Genomic DNA, 20,984 nt, shown 5'->3' with positions numbered 1-20,984 from the left:
AAAGCTAATGACATGCTAGCCTTCATAGCAAGAGGATTTGAGTATAGGAGTGAGGATGTCTTGCTGCAGTTATGCAGGACCTTGGTGAGACCGCACCTTGAGTATTGTGTGCAGTTTTGGTCTCCTGGTGTGAGGAAGGACATTCTTGCTATTGAGGGAGTCCAGCAAAGGTTCACCAGACTGATTCCCAGAATGGCAGGACTGACATATGAAGAGAGACTGGATCGACTGAGCTTGTACTCACTGGAATTTAGAAGAATGAGAGGGGATCTCATAGAAACATATAAAATCCTGATGGGACTGGACAGGCGAGATGCAGGAAGTATGTTCTCGATGTTGGGGAAGTCCAGAACTAGGGGTCACAGTCTAAGAATATGGGGGTAAACTATTCAGGACTGAGATAAGGAAGAACTTCTTCACTCAGAGAGTTGTGAACCTGTGGGATTCTCTGCTACAGAAAGCTGTTGGGACCAGTTCGTTAGATATGTCCATAGAGGGAGCTGGACGTGACCCTTGTGGCTAAAGGGATTAAGAGGTATGGAGAGAAAGCAGGAGTGGGATACTGAAAGTGCATGATCAACCATGACCATATTGAATGCTGGTTCAGGCTCGAAGGGCCGAATGGTCTCCTCCTGCACCTATTTTCTCTGTTTCTGTTTCACCACAAAGATTGCAGTGATTCACGGAGAGTCCTTAACTTGAATGCAACCAGTATCACCCACATCTCAACAATAACGTCTTGCATTTATATAACATCTTTGATGAGGTAAATTGTTCCAAGGTACTTAACAGGGGCATTATCAAACAAAACTTGATATTGAATCACTTAAGGTAATTTTTTTTGAGAATCAAAAGTGCCATGAGGAAACTTTTTTTTTCTGCAACAAATTCTGATCTGGAATGCAGTGCCTGATAGAGCAGCAAAAGCAACTTCAATAATAACATTCAAAGCAATTGGATAATAATTGAAAAGAAAACATCCTCATGGTTCTTGGGAAAGAGCAGGGAACTTGGACTAATAGGGGAGCTCTACCAAAGAGAGACGATGGGCTGAATGGCCTCCTCTGCATTGTATGATTCTATAAATCAGAAGTGCAAAGGGACTTGGGAGTCCTAGTTCAGGATTCTCTTAAGGTTAACTTGCAAATTGAGCTAGTAGTTTGGAAGGCGAATGCAACGTTAGCATTCATGTTGAGAGAACTTGAATACAAAAGAAGGGATGTACTGCTGAGGCTTTAAAAGGCTCTGGTCAGACCACATTTGGAATACTGTGAGCAACTTTGGACCCTGTATCTAAGCAAGGATGTGCTGGCCTTGGAGAAGGTCCAGAAGAGGTTCACAAGAATGATCCTTGGAATGAAAAGCTTGATGCATGAGGAGTGTTTGAGGACTCTGGGTCTGAACTGGACGGAGTTTAGAAGGATGAGGGGGGATCTCATTGAAACTTACAGAATACTGAAAGGCTTGGATAGAATGGACATGGATAAGATGTTTCCATTAGTGGGAGAGACGAGGATCCAAGGACACAGTCTCAGAGTAAAGGGATGACTCTTCAGAACTGAGATGAGGAGGAATTTCTTCAGCCCGAGGATGGTGAATACAAAGAACAAAGAAAAGTACAGCACAGGAACAGACCCTTCGGCCCTCCAGGCCTGTGTCGATCATGATACCCAAACTAAAGAAAAAAACCTTCTGCCCTTACCCGGTCCGTATCCCTCTATTCCCTCCCTATTCATATAAGGCAGTACAGTGGCACAGTGGTTAGCACTGCTGCCTCACAGTGCCAGGGACCCGGATACGATTCCCGGCTTGGGTCACTGTCTGTGTGGAGTTTGCACGTTCTCCCCGTGTCTGTGTGGGCTTCCTCCGGATCCTCCAGTTTCCTCCCACAATCCAAAGATGTGCGGGTTAGGTTGGCCATGCTAAATTGCCCCTTAGTGTTAAGGGGACTAGCTAAGGTAAATGCATGGGCCTGGGTGGGATTCTGGTCTCCTTCTGCACTGTAAGGTTCTATGATCTATGGACCCATCCGGATGCCTCTTAAATGTTGCTAATGTGCCTGCTTCCAAACCTCCTCTGGCAGCGCGGTCCAGGCACCGGCATTCTGTGTGAAAAACTTCCCCTGCACATCTCCCTTAAACTTTCCCCCTCTCACCTTGAACCTGTGCCCCCTTGTAATTGACGCTTCCACCCTGGGATTGATAGATCCCATCCTGCCCTGGGGACTTGTCTACCTTAATGCAATTTAGGATACCCAACACTTCCTTCTTTGATATATTGACATTCTCTACAGCGTTCACACAGCTATCCCTGACCTCAACATCTGTCAAGTTCTTCTCCTTGGTGAATACCAATACAAAGTACTCATTAAGGATTTCATCCACTTCATGTGACTCCATGCATAACTTCCCTCTATTGTCCTTGAGTGGGCCTAATCTTTCTCTTGCTACCCCGTTGCTCCTAATGTATGCATTAAAAAGTCTTGGGATTCTGCGTGGCCTTGTTTGCTAAAGAATCTGTGGAATTCATTGCCACAGAAGGCTGTGGAGGCCAGGTCATTGAGTGTATTTAAGGTGGATATAGATAGGTTCTTGATTGGCAGGGGATCAAGGGTTAAGGGGAAAAGGCAGGAGAATGGGGTTGAAAAACTTATCAGCCGTGATTGAATGGCGGAGCAGACTTGATGGGCTGAATGGCCTAATTCTATTCCCATATCTTTTGGTCTTATAAGGAGATACCAAGCCAGATGAGCAAAACAGCAAACATGGTTTGAAGGGGCTGGTAACTGGTTGGCTATGATACTCATTGCAGTGATGCAATCCTCACAGTCTCAGCTCACGTGAAAGTACTGGCTGCAGGACAGCTCGAGCTCAGTGATTCCGTTATGAAGTGACCTCAGGACAAGGAGGAAGATGGAAGAGCTTCTCAGTGTAGCGGTGGCCGCCGTCAGATCAACAAAACAACTAAACCCCTTACTTTAACAATTCCATAAGGCCATAAGATATAGGAGCAGAATTAGGCCACTCGGCCCATCGAGTCTGCTCCGCCATTCAATCATGGCTGATATATTTCTCATCCCCATTCTCCTGCCTTTTCCCCAAATTCCCCAATTCCCAAGATGCCTTCAACGTCTCTCTGCTGGTCTTGGAATTTTAACTATTTAAAGGCTCTGTGTCATCAGCAGTTTCTGACCTGGAAAATGCAAAGTCTTCTTTACAAAGTTGCTTGTTAGGAATGAAAAAGGGGTGGTAGGAATTGGAATCTGCACGAACCTCTGGATATTTCCAGGAAATGTAACTTCCACGGAGAAGGATCTTTGTGAAGATAAAAATCCCACCCAAAAATAACCTTTATAAAGATAGTTTCAGTTTCGTTAGGTGATCCTGGGAACTCAGTGAGTTTATCCAGTGCAGAAGCTGAACCTCACTAGCCCGTAAAGTCCAGGTTGCGTCCATGGTCTGTGTAAGAGTTGGCTAATCTTTAGTAAGGCAGTCCGTTTCATGATGCGGCACGGTGGCACACTGATGCATGGACAGTGTTGCATGTGTGGCACAGTGGTTAGCACTGCTGCCTCACAGCACCAGGGACCTGGGTTCAATTCCAGCCTCGGGTCACTGTCTGTGTGGAGTTTGCACATTCTCCCCGTGTCTGTGTGGGTTTCCTCCAGGTGCTCCGATTTCCTCCCACAGTCCAAAGGTGAGGTGGATTGGCCATGGTAAGCCCATGGGTTATGGGGATAGGGTCTGTGTGGCAAGCTCTCATAGAGAATTGGTGCAGACTCGATGGGCTGAATGGCCACCTTCTGCACTGCAGAGATTTTATACCTTTATGACAATTTACCTCAAGTGTCTGGTATTAGGCAGAATTTCCACCCTGACGGCCATTCAGCAATATCTTTCAGAAAGTCTGTCTGTGGCCAGGGTAAGAGTTTTAACAACACCAGGTTAAAGTCCAACAGGTTTATTTGGTAGCAAATGCCATTAGCTTTCGGAGCGCTGCTCCTTCGTCAGATGGAGTGGATATCTGCTCTCAAACAGGGCATACAGAGACACAAAATCGAGTTACAGAATACTGATTAGAATGCGAATCTCTACAGCCAACCAGGTCTTAAAGATACAGACAATGTGAGTGGAGGGAGCATTAAGCACAGGTTAAAGAGATGTGTATTGTCTCCAGACAGACCTGGTTGACTGTAGAGATTCGCATTCTAATCAGTATTCTGTAACTTGATTTTGTGTCTCTGTATGTGCTGTTTGAGAGCAGATATCCACTTCATCTGACGAAGGAGCAGCGCTCCGAAAGCTAATGGCATTTGCTACCAAATAAACCTGTTGGACTTTAACCTGGTGTTGTTAAAACTCTTACTGTGTTTACCCCAATCCAACGCCGGCAACTCCACATCATGTGGCCAGGGAGGCAGTGATGCCCCAGGGTCAAATAGCCTCCCCAGAGTAAAGGATTCCACATAAATAATACCCACTTGATGAGCTTCCTGAGGGCTCTGCCCCCACACCCCCCAGAAAACCTCCATCAAAATAGTTCTATGGTTTGCAGCTACACTTGAGTTAAGTCGCTGTGGTAACAACTCCAGCTACTTGAACTGGTTCCGGGCAGCACCCTACTGCTCCACTCCAGAAACGGTGAAGGCACTGGGAGGTGCCACTGTTAAACTGGCTGTGAAGTGAGACACCCACCTTCTATTGCGGTAGGTGTTCAGCTCCTCCTGAAGAACAGATGCCCTCTTTTGAAGGAAAGTTACCTAAAGTACACAAAGGAGAAATGTCATGTAATAAATAAAATGTGTTTAAAGAAACTGACAGGTTTCAGTAGCTTGTGCTGTCCAAATTTATAAATGATATTAAAACCATTTGAGCTGAATGTAGCAAACAACGACAGGGCTCCAAGTTGATGTGACCTTATTCCTTCAACAACAACTTGTATTTATATACTGCCTATAATGTCATTAAAACATTATCCTCAAATTTTTTGTGCAGTGCATGAGCCCTTTAGATTATTTTGCACAGATGCACGGTAACTTTAAGTTGCTGACTTGTGCACAGTCTGTGTGGGAATCGTTGTACAGTTTAGTGAGAATATCAATCACAGGTCATTTCACAGGAATGTTATCAAACAAAATCTGGCACTGGGACACTTAAAGAGATATTAGGGCAAATAGTTTTTAAGTTTAAAGTTTATTTATTAGTGTCACAAATAGGCTTACATTAACACTGCAATGAAGTTACTGTGAAAATCCCCTACTCGCCACACTCCGGCACCTGTTCGGGTAACACTGAGGGAGAATTTAGCATGGCCAATGCTCCTAACCAGCACGTCTTTCGGACTTTGGGAGGAAACCGGAGCACCCGGAGGAAACCCACGCAGACACGGGGAGAACGTGCAGACTCCGCACAGACCGTGACCCAAGCTGGGAATCGAACCCGGGTCCCTGGCGCTGCGAGGCAGCAGTGCTAACCACTGTGCCACCGTGTTCAAAAGTTTGGTCTAAAAAGTATATTTAAGGAGCAACTTAAAGGAGGAAAGAGAGGATTAGGGAGGGAATTCCAGAACTGAGCATCCAGGCGGGTCCCCCAACCTCCATTTGTTAGCTAGATTAACTTGGTCACCTGCTCACCAAATGGATACTTGGCACTCCATCCCTGAATCCTCTAACATCCTTTTCCAAATCCAACTTTCTCAATTCAATTCAAACAAACACACAATATATTTTTGCTCAGTTTTTTGGTTCTGAGATTGGCTAAGTAATTTCTCAGATTGCGAAAAGTTCTGGACATGTGCAGGGAGGATGTTCCCACAGACACCAATACATAATTTTGCCGAATTCCTATTAAACTCTCAAAACATTAGCTGGTCACTGAGCAAGTTGAGAAAGGGGCTGGGATTCACTGCAGGCAGAACAGGAGGAGGTCAATGTTTGGGGAAAAGAGCAGTCATTATTTCCTCCCACCCTGTTTCAACTGAGTAGTAAAACTCCCCATTCTGTGTGTCTCAGTTTATTGCTGACCTCTCCATGTTTCCCTCTTACTGTGGTGATTTGTGAATTAGACAACTGCCTCCCTCCATGTTCAAAGTCCAAACAATTTGTATTTGTAATGTTAAGGCTGGGATTGGAAGTGTGCTGGGACGAGGATACAGGAATTAGCACCTTGAGCAACAGAGGGTAGGAAATTCATCCAACAAAATCCAAATAACGCAACACTGAAAGTTTACCAAATGACAAGTGACCATTTATTTGAATGAAATAATATTTTTCACTGCCATGTATTCCGACTGGTAGACTCGAGTTTTAGGATTTCACTATCAACAACAGCAAATAATGCGACGTCGCACAATGAATGGTTCTGTTGAGCAGCAGTTCAGATGTGATCCCACTGTTCCCCAGGTCATAGCCAAGCTGTAAAATGCTTTATACATGGAGACGTATCCAGAGTAAACATTCCAGTGTGCCTCGCAGCTTTGTACAGTAAGGTGAAAGTCCCTGAAAGTTGCGTAATAAAATAGCAGTTGCCTCAGTCTTGAAATCAAACAAAGATGAAAGTACAGGATAAATCCACAGTGTGACATTAGTGTGTGCAAAAACAATTGTTCCTGGGCTCTGTGCTGATAAGCTGTGATAATGGCTGACTACAACCTCCTGCTTAACTACTTTATGCCATCAACACTAAAATACCTTCCAGCTGGAATGAATGGGAAAAGATTTGGGGTTTGAGGAATAAGAAAAGGAAACAAGCCTCACTTCTCCAATGCTCATGATGTGGAGATGCCGGTGTTGGACTGGGGTTGGCACAGTAAGAAGTCTCACAACACCAGGTTAAAGTCCAACAGGTTCATTTGCTATCATGAGCATTTAGAGTGCCGCTCCTTCATCAGGTGATTCCTGATGAAGGAGCAGCGCTCCGAAAGCTGGTGATTCCAAATAAACCTGTTGGACTTTAACCTGGTGTTGTGAGACTTCTTACTGTGCCAATGTTCATTGATAGGAATAAATCATTACCAATGACCTACATCTAGCCAGTCTGTTGGTCTTGCTAGGAGTCCAAGTTGGGCATGGTGATATTGTCAGAGTGATGGAGTCCATTGTCAGTGCTACTACACTAGTGGAGTTTAATACTTTGTGGTTGGTCAAACAACAGGATAACACCCTTGAATTCTGCTCTGCAAATCTCCAGTTATTGACCTCTTATTGCTTAACTAAAGAATATTATCTCAGCACCGGGAGGAGGTTGGTTTTATCCCACTGTAATGTGGAATTAAATGGGTCAAAATGCAGACATGGGGAAATCTGAAGCAGAATCTCCCCGCGGAGTGGAAGGGCTTGTATTTACTCCACATCATCACCCCCCTTTCTGCATGTGGCTGAGGCCAAAGAACAAAATCTGCCCTATTTGCCGTTTGGTGTGGCACTGTCATCAGGCTGTGTTGGGCAACTGCAAATAACATAATGCAATCAACAGCAAAACGGCCAATGAGACTGAAATGGAACTGAGCCTTTCACCACAGGGTAGTGAGGGAATCAACAGGTACTCCCCAACACTGCTCCATCACACAGGCACTTCAATAAAGTCCATGTCTTGTGCTTCTTAAAACAACTAATATTCATACAGCACCTTTAACACAGCAAAGCTTCCCAGGATATGTTACCAGTCTGTTAGCAAATAAATTTTGATGCCAAGGCAGGGGGAGAGGATATTAGTGTCGTTGACTTGGTAAAAGGTTTTAAGTAGTGCCTTAAAGGAGAAAAGTGAGGCCGAGAGGCAGTGAGGCGCAGGGAGGGAATTCCAGAACTTACGGCTTAGGCAGCTGAAGGCACGCCCGGGAATTGTGAGGGATGAAAGTCAGGGATTCTCAGAGGCATACAGAGATCTCGGACGGTTATAGGACTGTAACAGATTTCCGAGATAGGGACGGGGAAGACCATGAGGAGATCTGAAAACAGTTTATTAAATGGAGTTGGCAATTGACTAGTTATTAAATGTTCCAAGATTAGTTATGGGTGCGGCTATCTGAGAAGAGTACATCTGCTCCGATGAGGCACTCATCTGATTGTTAACCAACCCGGAGCAGCAAGTAAAGGCTGAGTGTAGTAAGCTGTGCCAACTAGGAGATCCAGGTGGGGTGGTCCTGCCAGCTGGGCCCAGTTCCCCAGTGTTATTGAGGGGTTGCAGGGTCGGTAAAGTCAATCAGGGTTCCTGCTCCTGAATCGTTATCCCTACTGCAAAAATACATCTGCAATGGAAGCTGATGAAACTCCAGCTTGGCTCTGATGCCCTCCCTGGTCAAATTGTCTACCAATAACAGGCCATTCGGCCCATCGAGTCTGCACCGACCACAATCCCACCCAGCCCCTATCCCCATAACCCCACGCGTTTACCCTACCAGACCCCCTAACTCTAAGGGTCAATTTAGCATCGCCAATCCACCTAACCCGCGCACCTTTGGACTGTGGGAGGAAACCCTCCTTCACACCAGAAGACTGGTCACTTCGGGGAAGTCCCGGGGGTTACTGGCACCTCCCAAGCAAGCCAGCGCCTTCAGAAGAGGTGATGGGGGAAATAATAAGAGTTATAGTGAATGAAATGGTTTGATGAAAGATGAAAGAGTTTGCATTTTATGAAATGCAGTATTGGCAGCCCATGTAACAGGTGCACTGGCAGCTGGGTTGGCAGCAGAAATACAATAACTGGGGCTTGGCTTTCAATTTGGCATCAGGAAACTGACGCACACTGATCATTTCCAGGTCCCAACTAACATGTTGGCGCTAAGGATAGCGTTACGTCAGCAACATGTCTGCATTGCTGATGTGGTGCCATCTTTAAAGCAGGTTCCCCAAAGGGGCAAGTGGTGAGCTCAGCATCAAATGAATGGCATTAGATACTGCCAGGAGGCAAGTCCTGATTTCAGAGTGCAATCCTCAAAGGCAGATGGCTGCCATGATTGTTATTGTCTTGCGGAATAGAGGAGACGGAGATCGGAGGGCCAGCAACCTCACAGTGCAGACGCACGGTAAACAATTAACCAAAAGGTATTCCCCTGCTCTGCATGGAAAATCGTTTACTGGCCCTCCCCAGCCCGTTAACAAACCCCTCAAATAACTTACTGGTTAGCAAATTGGAGGTGAACAGGTCCATTGCTGCCCCCATCACCCTCCAAAATATGATGTGGAGATGCCGGCGTTGGACTGGGGTGGGCACAGTAAGAAGTCTCAGAACACCAGGTTAAAGTTCAACAGGTTTATTTGGTAGCACGAGCTTTCGGAGTGCTGCTCCTTCATCAACTGATGAAGGGGCAGCGCTCTGAAAGCTCGTGCTACCTTCCAAAATAGCAATGTATCCCAGAGACGTGGGGTCACTGGCATGCCACCTAGAAGCATGATTTTAAAATTGCGCCCACACTCGATCTCGCTCTGACCGGTAAGTAACAATCAGATTCTTGGTCTGAGCTGGTGAGAGAAAAAAAAAGTCAATCACTTTTTCTGTTCCTGATCGCTATCCCAAGAGGCCTCGTCAAACCCGTCTGCTGACTCTTACTTTGAAGGCTGCACAAAAAACCCAGCTATTTGGCCGAGGCGCCTTGACTTGGAACCATATCGCCATTCCCTCACTGTCGCTGGGTCAAAGTCCTGGAACCCGCTCGTGGCACTGTGCCGCATAGACTGCAGTGGTTCAAGAAGCTGCTCACCACCACTTTCCAAAGGGAAAGGCAAGGGTAAAATTGTAAGAAGTAGAATAGTTAATGGGAACCAAAGCATCAGGTTAGTATGTGAGGAGAAGGTGGAGGTGAATAGGATGAACGGTCGGGATCAGTCTAACCACCATCAGAGGTTAATAAAGGAGGTCAAATATGTGAAAAATGTAGTGCACAAGAAAATCCTGCAAGGGAAAGACAAACCAGTCGGACATATTTATAAACCCTTATTTGGAATAAGGTCAATGAGTTGACGGCACAAATAGAAACAAATGGGTATGATTTGGTGGGGATTACTGAAACATGGTTACAGGAGGACCAGGACTGGGAGTTGAATGTCCAAGGGTACTCAACATTCTAGAAGGATAGACAGGATGGGACAGGAGGTGGAGTTGCTTTATTGGTTAAAGATGACATCAAGGCTGCTTTAAGAATTGACATTGGCACTAAGGGCCAACATGTTGAATTGATCTGGGTGGAAATAAAATCAAAGGAAAGAACATCTTGGTAGGATAATTTACAGCCCTCCAAGCAATACTTCCAAAGGGCAGAGTATAAACCAAGAATTAATGAGAAGGGCGCAATGGTAATCATGGGTGGTTTTAACATGCATATAGACTGGATTAATCAAACTGGCAAAAGTAGCCTTGAGGGAGATTTCATTGAGTGTATGAGGAATTGTTTCTTAGAGCAATATGTTATGGAACCAACCAGGGAGCAGGTTATTTTAGATTTAGTATTAAGTAATGAAGAAGGGTTGATAAATAGTCTTGTTGGTAAAGATCCTCTTGGAAAGAGTGATAACAGCATGCTCGAATTTCGGATTCAGATTGAGCGAGAGAATACAGTGCCATACTAGTTTTATCTTCAGGCAGTGGTAATTATATAGGCCTGAGGAAAGAGTTGTCCCAAGTAAACTGGGCGCAAATAATTGAGGGCAGGGCAGTTGAGGAACAATGGCGGATGATTGAGGCATATAAAACTTTAAAAGGGATTGATGAAGTAAGTGTAGACCAAATGTTCCCTCTGGTGGGGCAATCTCGAACAAGAGGTCACAGGTATAGGTTGAGAGGCGGTAGATTTAAAACTGAGATGAGGAGGAACTACTTCTCACAGAAGGTGGTGAATTGGTGGAACTCGCTGTCCCATGGTGCGGTGGAGTCTGAATCATTGAATGGTTTCAAGAAGGAGATCGATATATTTCTAATAAAAAAGGGATAAGGGGATATGGGGAAGAGGTGGGGAGGTGGATTTGAGACCAGGGAGAGATCAGCGATGATCTGATTGAATGGCGGAACAGGCTCGAAGGGCTGAATTTGCCGACTTCTGCTCCTAATTCCTGTGTTCCTGTGTAAAGGGCAATTGGGGATGGGCAACAAATGTTGGCCTCGTCAGCGACAATCAAATCCCATGATAAAATTTTTAAAAAGGCACCCAATACGCACAGGCTGGGATAGTTTGAACCATTGGCTTCAGGAGAGTCGTTAAAAATGAAAAACACATTAATCGTTCTACTGCTGAGATTTACCTGAGACTTCATGGAACTAATGGTGTCTTCAAGCTCCTGTTGCACTGTGGCAGGCATCAAACCTTTGATTTTCATTTCATATTCCTGTTGGATATGAGTGATCTGACAAAAAAAACAAAGATATTGGGGATCACATTTCGCTTTTAAGCAAAGCCTGTCTGTTTTGGGATGAAATAAAATCAGTAAGCAATGGAATGGAATTTGGAGGCTTCTCAAAGAATTGGAAGTACTATTATTAAAGGTGCAGAAGTCTAAAGTAAATTTGATTTTAAATCTGCTCTGATTCCAAAACTGCTTTCATCCAAAGTTCATCTCACTGAAATGGTGCAAGACAAGAAACCTGACAGCAAAATAAAGGGAACTAACTCTGACATGCCTTGTGTCTAAATGTTTGGCGATTACAGCTTCAAATTCCATTCAATGTTTCAAACAAAAGCTGCAGAAACAGAGCTTATTAAATGACACAAGATGGGGTGTTTGACAGACACTGTGAGGAAGAGAACTCCTGCCCTAATAAAGATCTGGACTGGCACATGACTTCGTTCAGAGAAGGTTCACGAGGTTGATTCCTGGGATGAAGGGGTTTGTCTTACGAGGGAATATCGAGCAGGTTGGGCCTATACTCACTGGAGTTTAGAAGAATGAGAGGTGATCTTATTAAGATTCTGAGGGGGTTTGACAGATGCTGAGAGGATGTTTCCCCTCTTGGGGAATCTAGAACTAAGGGGTATGGTTTAAAAATAAGGGGCGTAGGCTAAATCATTGAATATACTCAAGGCTGAGTTACACTGACTTTTTGATTTATTAGGCAGTCAGGAGTATGGGGGCAGGCTGGAAAGTACAGTTCAGGCCACAATCAGATTGGCATGATCTTTAATGAACAGCTGAGCAGGCTTCAGAGGCCAGATGGCCTATTCCTGCTCTTGTTTCCTATGATCTTATAATAACAATAACCTGCATTTATATGGTGCCTTTACAGTTACAGAAATGTCCATCAGTACATCACAGGAGTATGATCAGCCAGGACTTTGACATTGAGCACATAAGGAGGCAGGACAGGTGACTAAAAGCCTGGTGTGACAAAGGAGGAAAGAGGTAGTGAGATTTAAGGATGAAATTTTGTTTTTTACACCTTCATGAGATGTAGGCATTGCTGACAAGGCCAGTATTTAATACCCATCCTTAATTGCCCTTGAGTAGATGGTGGTGGGCCCACTTCCTGAACTACCTTGTGATGTCAGCAGCCTCAGTGCTGGTAAGGAGGGAGTTCCAGGATTTTGAGCCAGTGACAATGAATAAGCAGTGCTTTCTTTTCAAGTCAGGACAGTGTGTGGCTTGGAGGGGAATTTGCTGCTGGTGATATCCCATGGTCTTGCTACCCTTGTCCTTCTGGGCCAGAGACCCGGGGTTTGGGGCAGGCTGTCGAAGAAGCCTTGGTGAGTTTCTGCAGTGCATCTTGTAGATGGTACACACTGCAGTGACTGTGCATCGTTGCTGGTGTAGGTTCAGGCCCAAGCAGCTGAAGACACAGCCATCGACAGCTGAGCAATAAAAATCCCAGGGGGACTTGAGACGCATTCTACTCCTTTATAGACAAGACCACAAAAGGGAAAACTCATGACATCACTTCATCAACAACTCTACCTGCTCTGCTAAATATTCGCAACTTGAAGGGAAGCAGGCATTTCAAATAAAAAGATATCAAAGAGGATCATATTGAAGTCGCGTCTGAACTCGCCTCAGCAATCTAGCATGGCAGGGCTTGCTGCAAATGGTAATTATCCTCTGACAGATAATGTCCTTTTAACTATAATCTGATGGGTGTGGAAAATATGGGCCCTTTAAGAAGGAACTGGGGAAATTGCTGAGGGAGGGGAAACTGACGTTTGCTGGGTGAGACTGCAGTGTCACGGCTAACAAAGAGGTCTGCTGGAGCTTGATACTGGGGAGCAATTTTCTCAAGGGAAAGAAAGACTTGCGTGTACGGACATAGATGTCCTGAAGCACTTTACGGCCAAAAAGGTGATTTGATGTGTAGACGACACTTGTGTTGTAGGAAATGCAGCAGCCAGTTTGTGCATAGTAAGATCCAATAAACAGCAATGAGGTAATGGCCAGATATAGCAAAGGGTTAAGGTATGAAGTATTGACCAGAACACCTCCGTGTTATTTCTTGAAAAGTGCCACTATATCTTTCATGTCACCCAAGTGGAAGATGGGATTTTAGTTTAATGTCCTGTCCAAAACACAGCACTACTGACAATGTAGCCCTCCCTCAGTACTGATAGTGAGAATGTCTAGATTTTGTGTGATTCCCGCCAGCCCTGGCCACGCGATCCGGACACCATTTTTCAGGTACTTTGGAGAAGGATAGCAGCGAGGAAACCGGCTCCTAGATTTACTGAGGGGTCCCTCAGCTGTATACTGGATGCCGTGGAGGAGAGGTGGGCTACAATATACCCTCAGGCTGGCAGGAGACCCTCTAACAAGGTGACAAATCCTGCCTGGGAGACTGGTGAGTGTCAGCAGCCTAAGAGGACGGGTGTGCGATGCAGAAAAAAGATGAATGACCTACTCCAATCAGCCAGGGTAAGTGCATCCGGTCTCCTCTCTGCACTCCATCCTTCCGTCACCCCCCCAGAATATCACCTGGATCCCACATGAGGCGAGAACCATGCAGCTCGCAGGAGCGGGCCTGTGCTGAGAGCGAGCTGTGCCTATGGGGGAAAAGTGAGGAGCCACTGCACCTTCATCCAGATGACCAGGCTCAAGTGAGTTCTGTGTAGTCCAAACCCTTGACCATGTACTAAAACCATGCCCCTGGCCCTACAGGAACACCTACCAAACAGCCAGGTTCATCCACCTGCAGTGTTCCACTGCCCACTCTCGACAGCACCTCGGAGGAGATCTTGGAGGAGTACACAGATGAACCATCGCAGCTGTCACCCATCGCAGAGACACACACCTCAATGGGTGACTTGAGCAGACACCCATCACTATCTGCTGAGCACCACACTGTTTCTGAAGCGCAGCAGGTGGAGGCAGGAACGTAGGTGTTCCTGTAGGACCAGGGGCATGGTTTTAGTACATGGCCTGGTCAAGGGTTTGGACTACACAGAACTCACTTGAACCTGGTCATCTGGATGAAGGTGCAGTGGCTCCTCACTTTTCCCCCATAGGCACAGCTCGCTCTCAGCACAGGCCCTCTCCTGCGAGCTTCATGGTTCTCGCCTCATGTGGGATCCAGGTGATATTCTGTGGGGGGTGACGGAAGGATGGAAGGAAGGAGGGATCAGACCATCAAAGGTTTGCTGGATCCCAGGACTCAGCCATGCCCCAGCAAGGTGCCATGCCTTTGGATACGTTCATCTCTCGGCCACTGGAGATGTAAAGGCAGAGTCGGGGATACCATGAGGGGGTATCAGTGACACTCCTACAACAGCAACGCTACATGGAGGAGTCCCACAGCCTTTTGTCGCAGGAGATGGTGCCAGCAATGTGTGGCACCCAGGCCAACATTGCAAGGTTGGAAAGCCTGGGGCAACAGGTCAGACCCATGACGGGAGAACTCCAAAGCCTAGCTCAGTCCCTGAGGACCATGACTGAAGAATTCAACCGTATGGTTCAGACAATGGTGGCCCCCCCAGAACTGGCAGTGCCAGATGCCATTTAGGCTTTTGGAGCTCACTCCAGATGCTGCTCCATCCCATGGGCATTCAGAAGGAGGGGGATCGGCTGGAGTACATCCCGGGGCCTTCTGTACAGGAGACCACGGGAGTGACCAGCTAATCTGAATCCCCCCCTTCCCGAGACTGGCACAACTCAGGCACAGCGGGCAGAACAGATGTGGCAATGCCAGTGCAACTGGAAGTAAGTTGGGTCCCTCTTGGTCCCGGCTCTCCAGAGGACATGGCTAAGGGCAATTCAGGCAACAGGGAATGGGAGACAGCTGGCTGCCTCCACCTCTGATCTGCACCCTGGGAACACACCCAGATGTAGTGGGCGGGTACGCAAGTCAAAGGAATTGTAGGGGCACAGTTTGGGCACGGGTGAAGTTAGGTACAGGTAGTTGGCAGTTGTTAAATCTGCATGTCACTGAATTAAATATTTTTTTACTCACAACCATAACGCCTCAGAATCTTTAAGTCTCCTCCCAGTGACATGGTGCTTCTCCCAATCGGGACACAGTTATTCTCACTGGTCCCCCATGTCCGCCCGATGGTTAGGCCCTCTCAGTACAATTGTTTCACTCACAGTGTAAGGACTCAGGCATGATTCAGTACATGCTAGACCCTCGCCCCTAATCCGCCTCTCGAGCAAAGGGACAAAGGAATGAAGCGCAGAGCTACACTCAGACATGAGCTGCAGAGTCAGCACGCTGGCAGCAGACAGACAGGAGTCAGACATAAGCAGTAGCTGAGGAGCATCAGAGACTGTTCCTAACTGCGAGTCGCCATCACCCTCCTGCACTGACTGGGCAGCCGGCACTCAGGGACTCCCCAGTCCCAGAATCCTGATGATTAAGATCTCAGCCACCTTCAGCCCCAGCGTTCACAATGTCCTGGGGGAGTGGAGTCGGGAGGGCGCTTGTCGGACAACAAGCTAGTCTTCCTCCATAAAATGGGAGGAGGTGAGGGTGCCTCTAGCGCATCCTCGCCCTATATCTGACCTCCATCCTCCGGATCCTCAGGGGCCTCTTCCTTCACTTCCTCCTGAATGTCTTCCTCATCCGAGGACATGTGCCGCTCCTCAAGGTCTTCTTCGGGAAGGTCGCTGCCCTGCCACAGGGCCAAGGTTTGTGTAGGGCACAACAGACCACCACAGTGCAGGAGATCATCTGGGGGTTGTATTGGAGGGCCCCACTGGATCTGCTGAGGCAGCAGAATTGCATCTTCCGGAGGCCGATACACTGCTCGATTACAGACCGGGTGGAACTGTGAGCAACATTGCTCTGGGCCTATTCTATGGTCTCTGGCCTCCGTACTGGTGCCATCAGCCAAGACTTCAGGAGATATCCCTTGTCCCCTACAAGCCACCCCTGCAGCCTGGTTGACCCTCCACAATGCCAGGGATCTGTGATTGGCTGAGGATTTAACTATTGTGTACGCACCCTGGGAAACGGCCACACACATGCATGAATGGGATCTGGTCACAGGCCAGCTGTACATTAACGGAGTTTATGATGGGGACTTCCTGGTGCCAAGAGTGCGATGAGCGACATGGGTGCAGCTGATTGCACCCTGCACCTGTGGCAGACCAGCCTGTAGCCCTCTTGTCCTGCTGGCCTGGCCCAGGTCAATTTGTATCATGTCCAAAGTCCCAGCATAGAGTGCATCTGTGACCTCACATCACCTGTGGAGCGCTGGAACGACCCTGCAGCGTAAACGTTGAAGGTTGCCACCACACGGGGCGACTATCCTTCTCTGCCACGTGGTGCCAAGCCAGCAAGGATGTTGCATAGGTGCCTCACAGTCTCCCTGGTGAGGCAGAGTCTTCCACAGCACAATCTAAAAGCATGAAGGACACCCGCGTCCTGTACACCTTTGGCCTTCTGCACCATCATTACCCCCTGCATGACCGGTGCAGCCTCTGGCCCCCTCAGCCTGCTCTGCGGCCCCTGCATGACCGGTGCAGCCTCTGGCCCCCTCAGCCTGCCCTGCGGCCCCCTGCATGGCTGGTGCAGCCTCCGGCCCCCTCAGCCTGCCCTGCGGCCCCCTGCATGGCTGGTGCAGCCTCCTGCCCCCTCAGCCTGCTCTGCGGCCCCCTGCATGGCTGGTGCAGCCTCCGGCCCCCTCAGCCTGCCCTGCGGCCCCCTGCATGGCTGGTGCAGCCTCCGGCCCCCTCAGCCTGCCCTGCGGCCCCCTGCATGGCTGGTGCAGCCTCCTGCCCCCTCAGCCTGCTCTGCGGCCCCCTGCATGGCTGGTGCAGCCTCCGGCCCCCTCAGCCTGCCCTGCGGCCCCCTGCATGGCTGGTGCAGCCTCCGGCCCCCTCAGCCTGCCCTGCGGCCCCCTGCATGGCTGGTGCAGCCTCCGGCCTCCTCAGCCTGCTCTGCGGCCCCCTGCATGGCTGGTGCAGCCTCCGGCCCCCTCAGCCTGCCCTGCGGCCCCCTGCATGGCTGGTGCAGCCTCCGGCCCCCTCAGCCTGCCCTGCGGCCCCCTGCATGGCTGGTGCAGCCTCCGGCCCCCTCAGCCTGCCCTGCGGCCCCCTGCATGGCTGGTGCAGCCTCCGGCCTCCTCAGCCTGCTCTGCGGCCCCCTGCATGGCTGGTGCAGCCTCCGGCCTCCTCAGCCTGCTCTGCGGCCCCCTGCATGGCTGGTGCAGCCTCCAACCCCCTCAGCCTGCCCTGCGGCCCCCTGATCTCTTGCCTGGGTGCCGCTGCATGTTGCTGCTGGAGTCTGTGCTCCTCCAGCATTGCAATAAGAAGAATAGTCGCTCCACTAGCTCCAAACCGATATCCACTGGATTCCTGCGAGGGATGAGACCGATAGAAAGTCAGGTTGCTGTCGCTGGTGGGTAACATCAGTACCTCCCTTGACCCACTGGCCTTCCGGACCTGGAAGCAGTCAGTCCCAGACCCTACCCAGCAGCGGCCCCTCACAGCTCAGCTACTTTCCCATCTCCTTTACGGATTCGCCCCGGTTTCCACACTTGCCCAATCAGAGCCACCTTTCTGCTCCCTTCTGGTTCTCCCTGATGCTCTCTAACAATGGGGGTTCTGACAGAGCGAGAGGTACTCACACACACCCAATGGACATCCCCTTGGGGGATAATGGATCTTTACTGGCAGGCATTCGATTCCAGCAGAGAAGCGAGCCCAGTGCCTCTTGATCCCATGCAACCAAGCATTGAGCCCTGACTACCCGTCCCTTTCCTTGACTTTGAGATGAGGCTGGTGACATTGTTAACTCTTGATGGCCAATGAGGCTCAGGAATGTTAGACGGCACAATTGTTTAATGCTTCAAGGATAGGTCTCAGGCTGGATCACTCTGACACCTCCCACACCGCAGACAGCAGACATACACAGCCCTAAAAGCACTTTTAAACAACAGACAGCGAGCGGACTTCAGGACCAACCCCACCAACCGCGACCCCCCATCCCGGAAAACCCTGAACACCCCCAGACAGCTCTGAGCTTCCCCTCCCTTCTCTGGAGCTGGCCAGTGGGCCCTGTCCTCTTGGACTCCCTGGTGCTCAGTGGAACTCACGTCCTTCCTCCCTCTCAGAGGGCATGGGGCCTGGTTCTTGTCTTGAAAAAGCGGCAGTAATGTACGCCAGCGTGAAGTCACGCCTGGTGGTAGGCAGATTCCATGAGGGCTGAAGATGCGACTTTAACCACGTTAATACATGGCAGCGGATTCAAATTCATTCATTCAGGTTTGCGCCCTTCCTGGGTGTGAACCTCACTGTGTCATAGGGAGGGCCCAGGAAGATTGCAATTGGAAATCCCATTTTTGGCCTCTCTGAGATTTAGTGACCGTGGTGGGATTTGCTGATGCGGCGCTAAATCCAGCCCCAGATCTCCAGAGTGGGGTTTTAACTCCATGACCTTCCAACTCAGAAGTGAGAGTGGGATCTACTGAACCAAAGTGTCAGCTGGGTGAGGGGTGAGGGAGGCACTGAGGAGCTTGCACTGTCCATGTGGACAGGAAGAAGCATCAGTGCTCTCGCTACCTTCAGAAACCGTGCAATCGGCTTTTACTGTAGGGGACAGAGAGGTATTCCCAAAATCTGACAGTAACCCAAACCCAATTTGTCAGAGGCATCTTTCAGCAGTATGTTCACCCGTTTTTCCTGTTCACCTGCCCAGCAATTACACAAGTGAAAACGACAAACAACTGATTCCTATCAAAACAAGAAAATCAAAAAAACCTTATCTGTAAAATAGTCCAATCCAGCAACATTTTGTAGCTATATATCGTCGTCATAAACTGCCCTAAGACGCTTCACAGAAGCATCATAAACAAACTTTGAAAAGCCGTATAAGGAGATATTAGGACAGATGGCCAGAGAGATTTGAATGAGTAAAGGAAGAAAGAGAGGCCATTGCGGCGTTGTCTCAGCCGAGAGGTCTCCTCTGTCAGACCCTGAACATATTTCTCTGGTATGATTTCCTCCTCATCCCCTTCGAACACACGGTAATTCTATTGTTTATCTTTACCTTTTCTAAATCCCTCAGTCGTGTTTTCTCCCCTTACAAAGCTCTCCAAAACTCTTTTTTCTTCTGCCTCTTAACCTGTTTCCCTTTCTTTGCTGCTCTGTACTTGTTTTTTTCTGGTTCAATAGCTCTCCTCAGATAGGAACATATGCAGGAGTAGCTCCTCGAGCCTGCTCCGCCATTCAATAAGATCATGGTTGATTGGATTGTGACCTCAGCTCCACTTTCCTGCCTGTCCCCCCGATAACCCTCAACTCCCTTGTCCTCAACAATCCGTCAAACTCTGTCTTGGATAAATTCAATGACCCGGCCTCCACTTCTTTCTGGGAGAAAACTCCATTGACTATGAGCCCTTTAGAGAAAATAAAATCGCCTCATCTCAGTCTTAACAAGGAGACCTCTGTGTCTCCTGATTCTCGTCTCTCCCACAAGTTGAATTCTTGACATCTACCCTATCAAGTCCCCTCAGCATCTCCTGCCCATGATAGGGGCTTCCAGAGCCACGTCTGTGAATGACACAGTCCTCTCTCTGCCCTGGCCTTTCACCTCCCTTAGTTACAGTTACATCAGTGGCATCCATAAGCAGCATCTGGTGAATCAATGCAGTTTGCGTTTAATAGGGACAGACTATCTTTACGAGCTGTAGGCTAACTAGAACTCACGTTAAGCTTGTGTGATATCTGGCCTCCGATTATATATGCAGCCAGCCAGCCAGTAGCTCTGGGCTTCACACAAAAATAATTTAAACATAGACGCAGCATAAATCATGCATGCTGCTTTCCTCAGCAGAAGCTGGCCAAATGATTAGGACATCGAATCCCTACAGTGCACAAGGAGGCCATTCGGCCCATCGAGTCTGCACCGACCCTCTGACAGAGCATTCCACCCAGGCCCAACCCCCCCACACGTTTACCCCACTAATCCCTCTAATCCACACATTACTCCCCCAACAATGGTGCAAAAACTAACCATCACAAGGGGTTTCCCATTTCCTCTCTGGGCAATTGTTCAACCAGTTCTGAGCTCTTCCCCAGAGCACAAATGAGGATATTTGTGTGAATCACAGAAACTTAACATGCAGTTACAGCAAGCAATCAGGAATGCAAATGATACGTTTGCCTTTATTGCAAGGGAGTTGGAATAGAAGAGTAATGAAATCTTGCTGTAATAATACGCGGCTATGGTGAGACCACACCTGTGTACAGTTTGGTCTCCTAACCAAATGGAAGATACTTGCCGTAGAGGAGCTGCCTTAAAAAATCACTAGGCAGATTCCTGATGAGGCAAGATTGATTAGAATGCAGAATTCAGAGAAATGAAACTTGGTCCAATTCTAATGGAAAAACTAATTCTTGAAGCTTCTTTTACAGGGTGGATGCTGAGAGATTATTTCCCTGGCTGAAGAATCTAGAATTAGGGAGTGATAATGTGAGGATAAGGGTTTAGTCATTTACTACTGAAATGAGGAAATTTTCTTCAATCAGAAAGTTGTAAATCTTTGGAATTTTCTCCCTCAAAGGGCTCTGGATGAATGATCATTGAAGATATTCAAAACTGAAATGATAGACTTTTGGACATTAAGGGAAAGTGGAGTTGGTG

General features: G+C 48.1%; 1 protein-coding gene across 3 annotated transcripts in view; it reads right to left on the bottom strand.

Annotated features, from left to right (window-relative positions):
• cep112 (centrosomal protein 112) overlaps positions 1 to 20,984 on the bottom strand; it is a 483,816-nt gene that overhangs the window by 3,183 nt on the left and 459,649 nt on the right. For all 3 annotated transcript variants that reach the window (XM_078226009.1, XM_078226010.1, XM_078226011.1), the window contains 2 exons: positions 11,231 to 11,332; positions 4,695 to 4,759 (listed from right to left, as the gene is read on the bottom strand). In XM_078226009.1, coding sequence (XP_078082135.1) covers positions 4,695 to 4,759; positions 11,231 to 11,332 — 167 coding nt within the window. The remainder of the gene's footprint in view (positions 1 to 4,694; positions 4,760 to 11,230; positions 11,333 to 20,984) is intronic.

Source organism: Mustelus asterias, chromosome 12, assembly GCF_964213995.1.
Source record: "Mustelus asterias chromosome 12, sMusAst1.hap1.1, whole genome shotgun sequence".
In the NCBI taxonomy this organism is placed as follows: domain Eukaryota; kingdom Metazoa; phylum Chordata; class Chondrichthyes; order Carcharhiniformes; family Triakidae; genus Mustelus; species Mustelus asterias.
The sequence above is the reverse complement of the archived record's forward strand: the minus strand, read 5'-3'. Positions and strand labels throughout refer to the sequence as shown.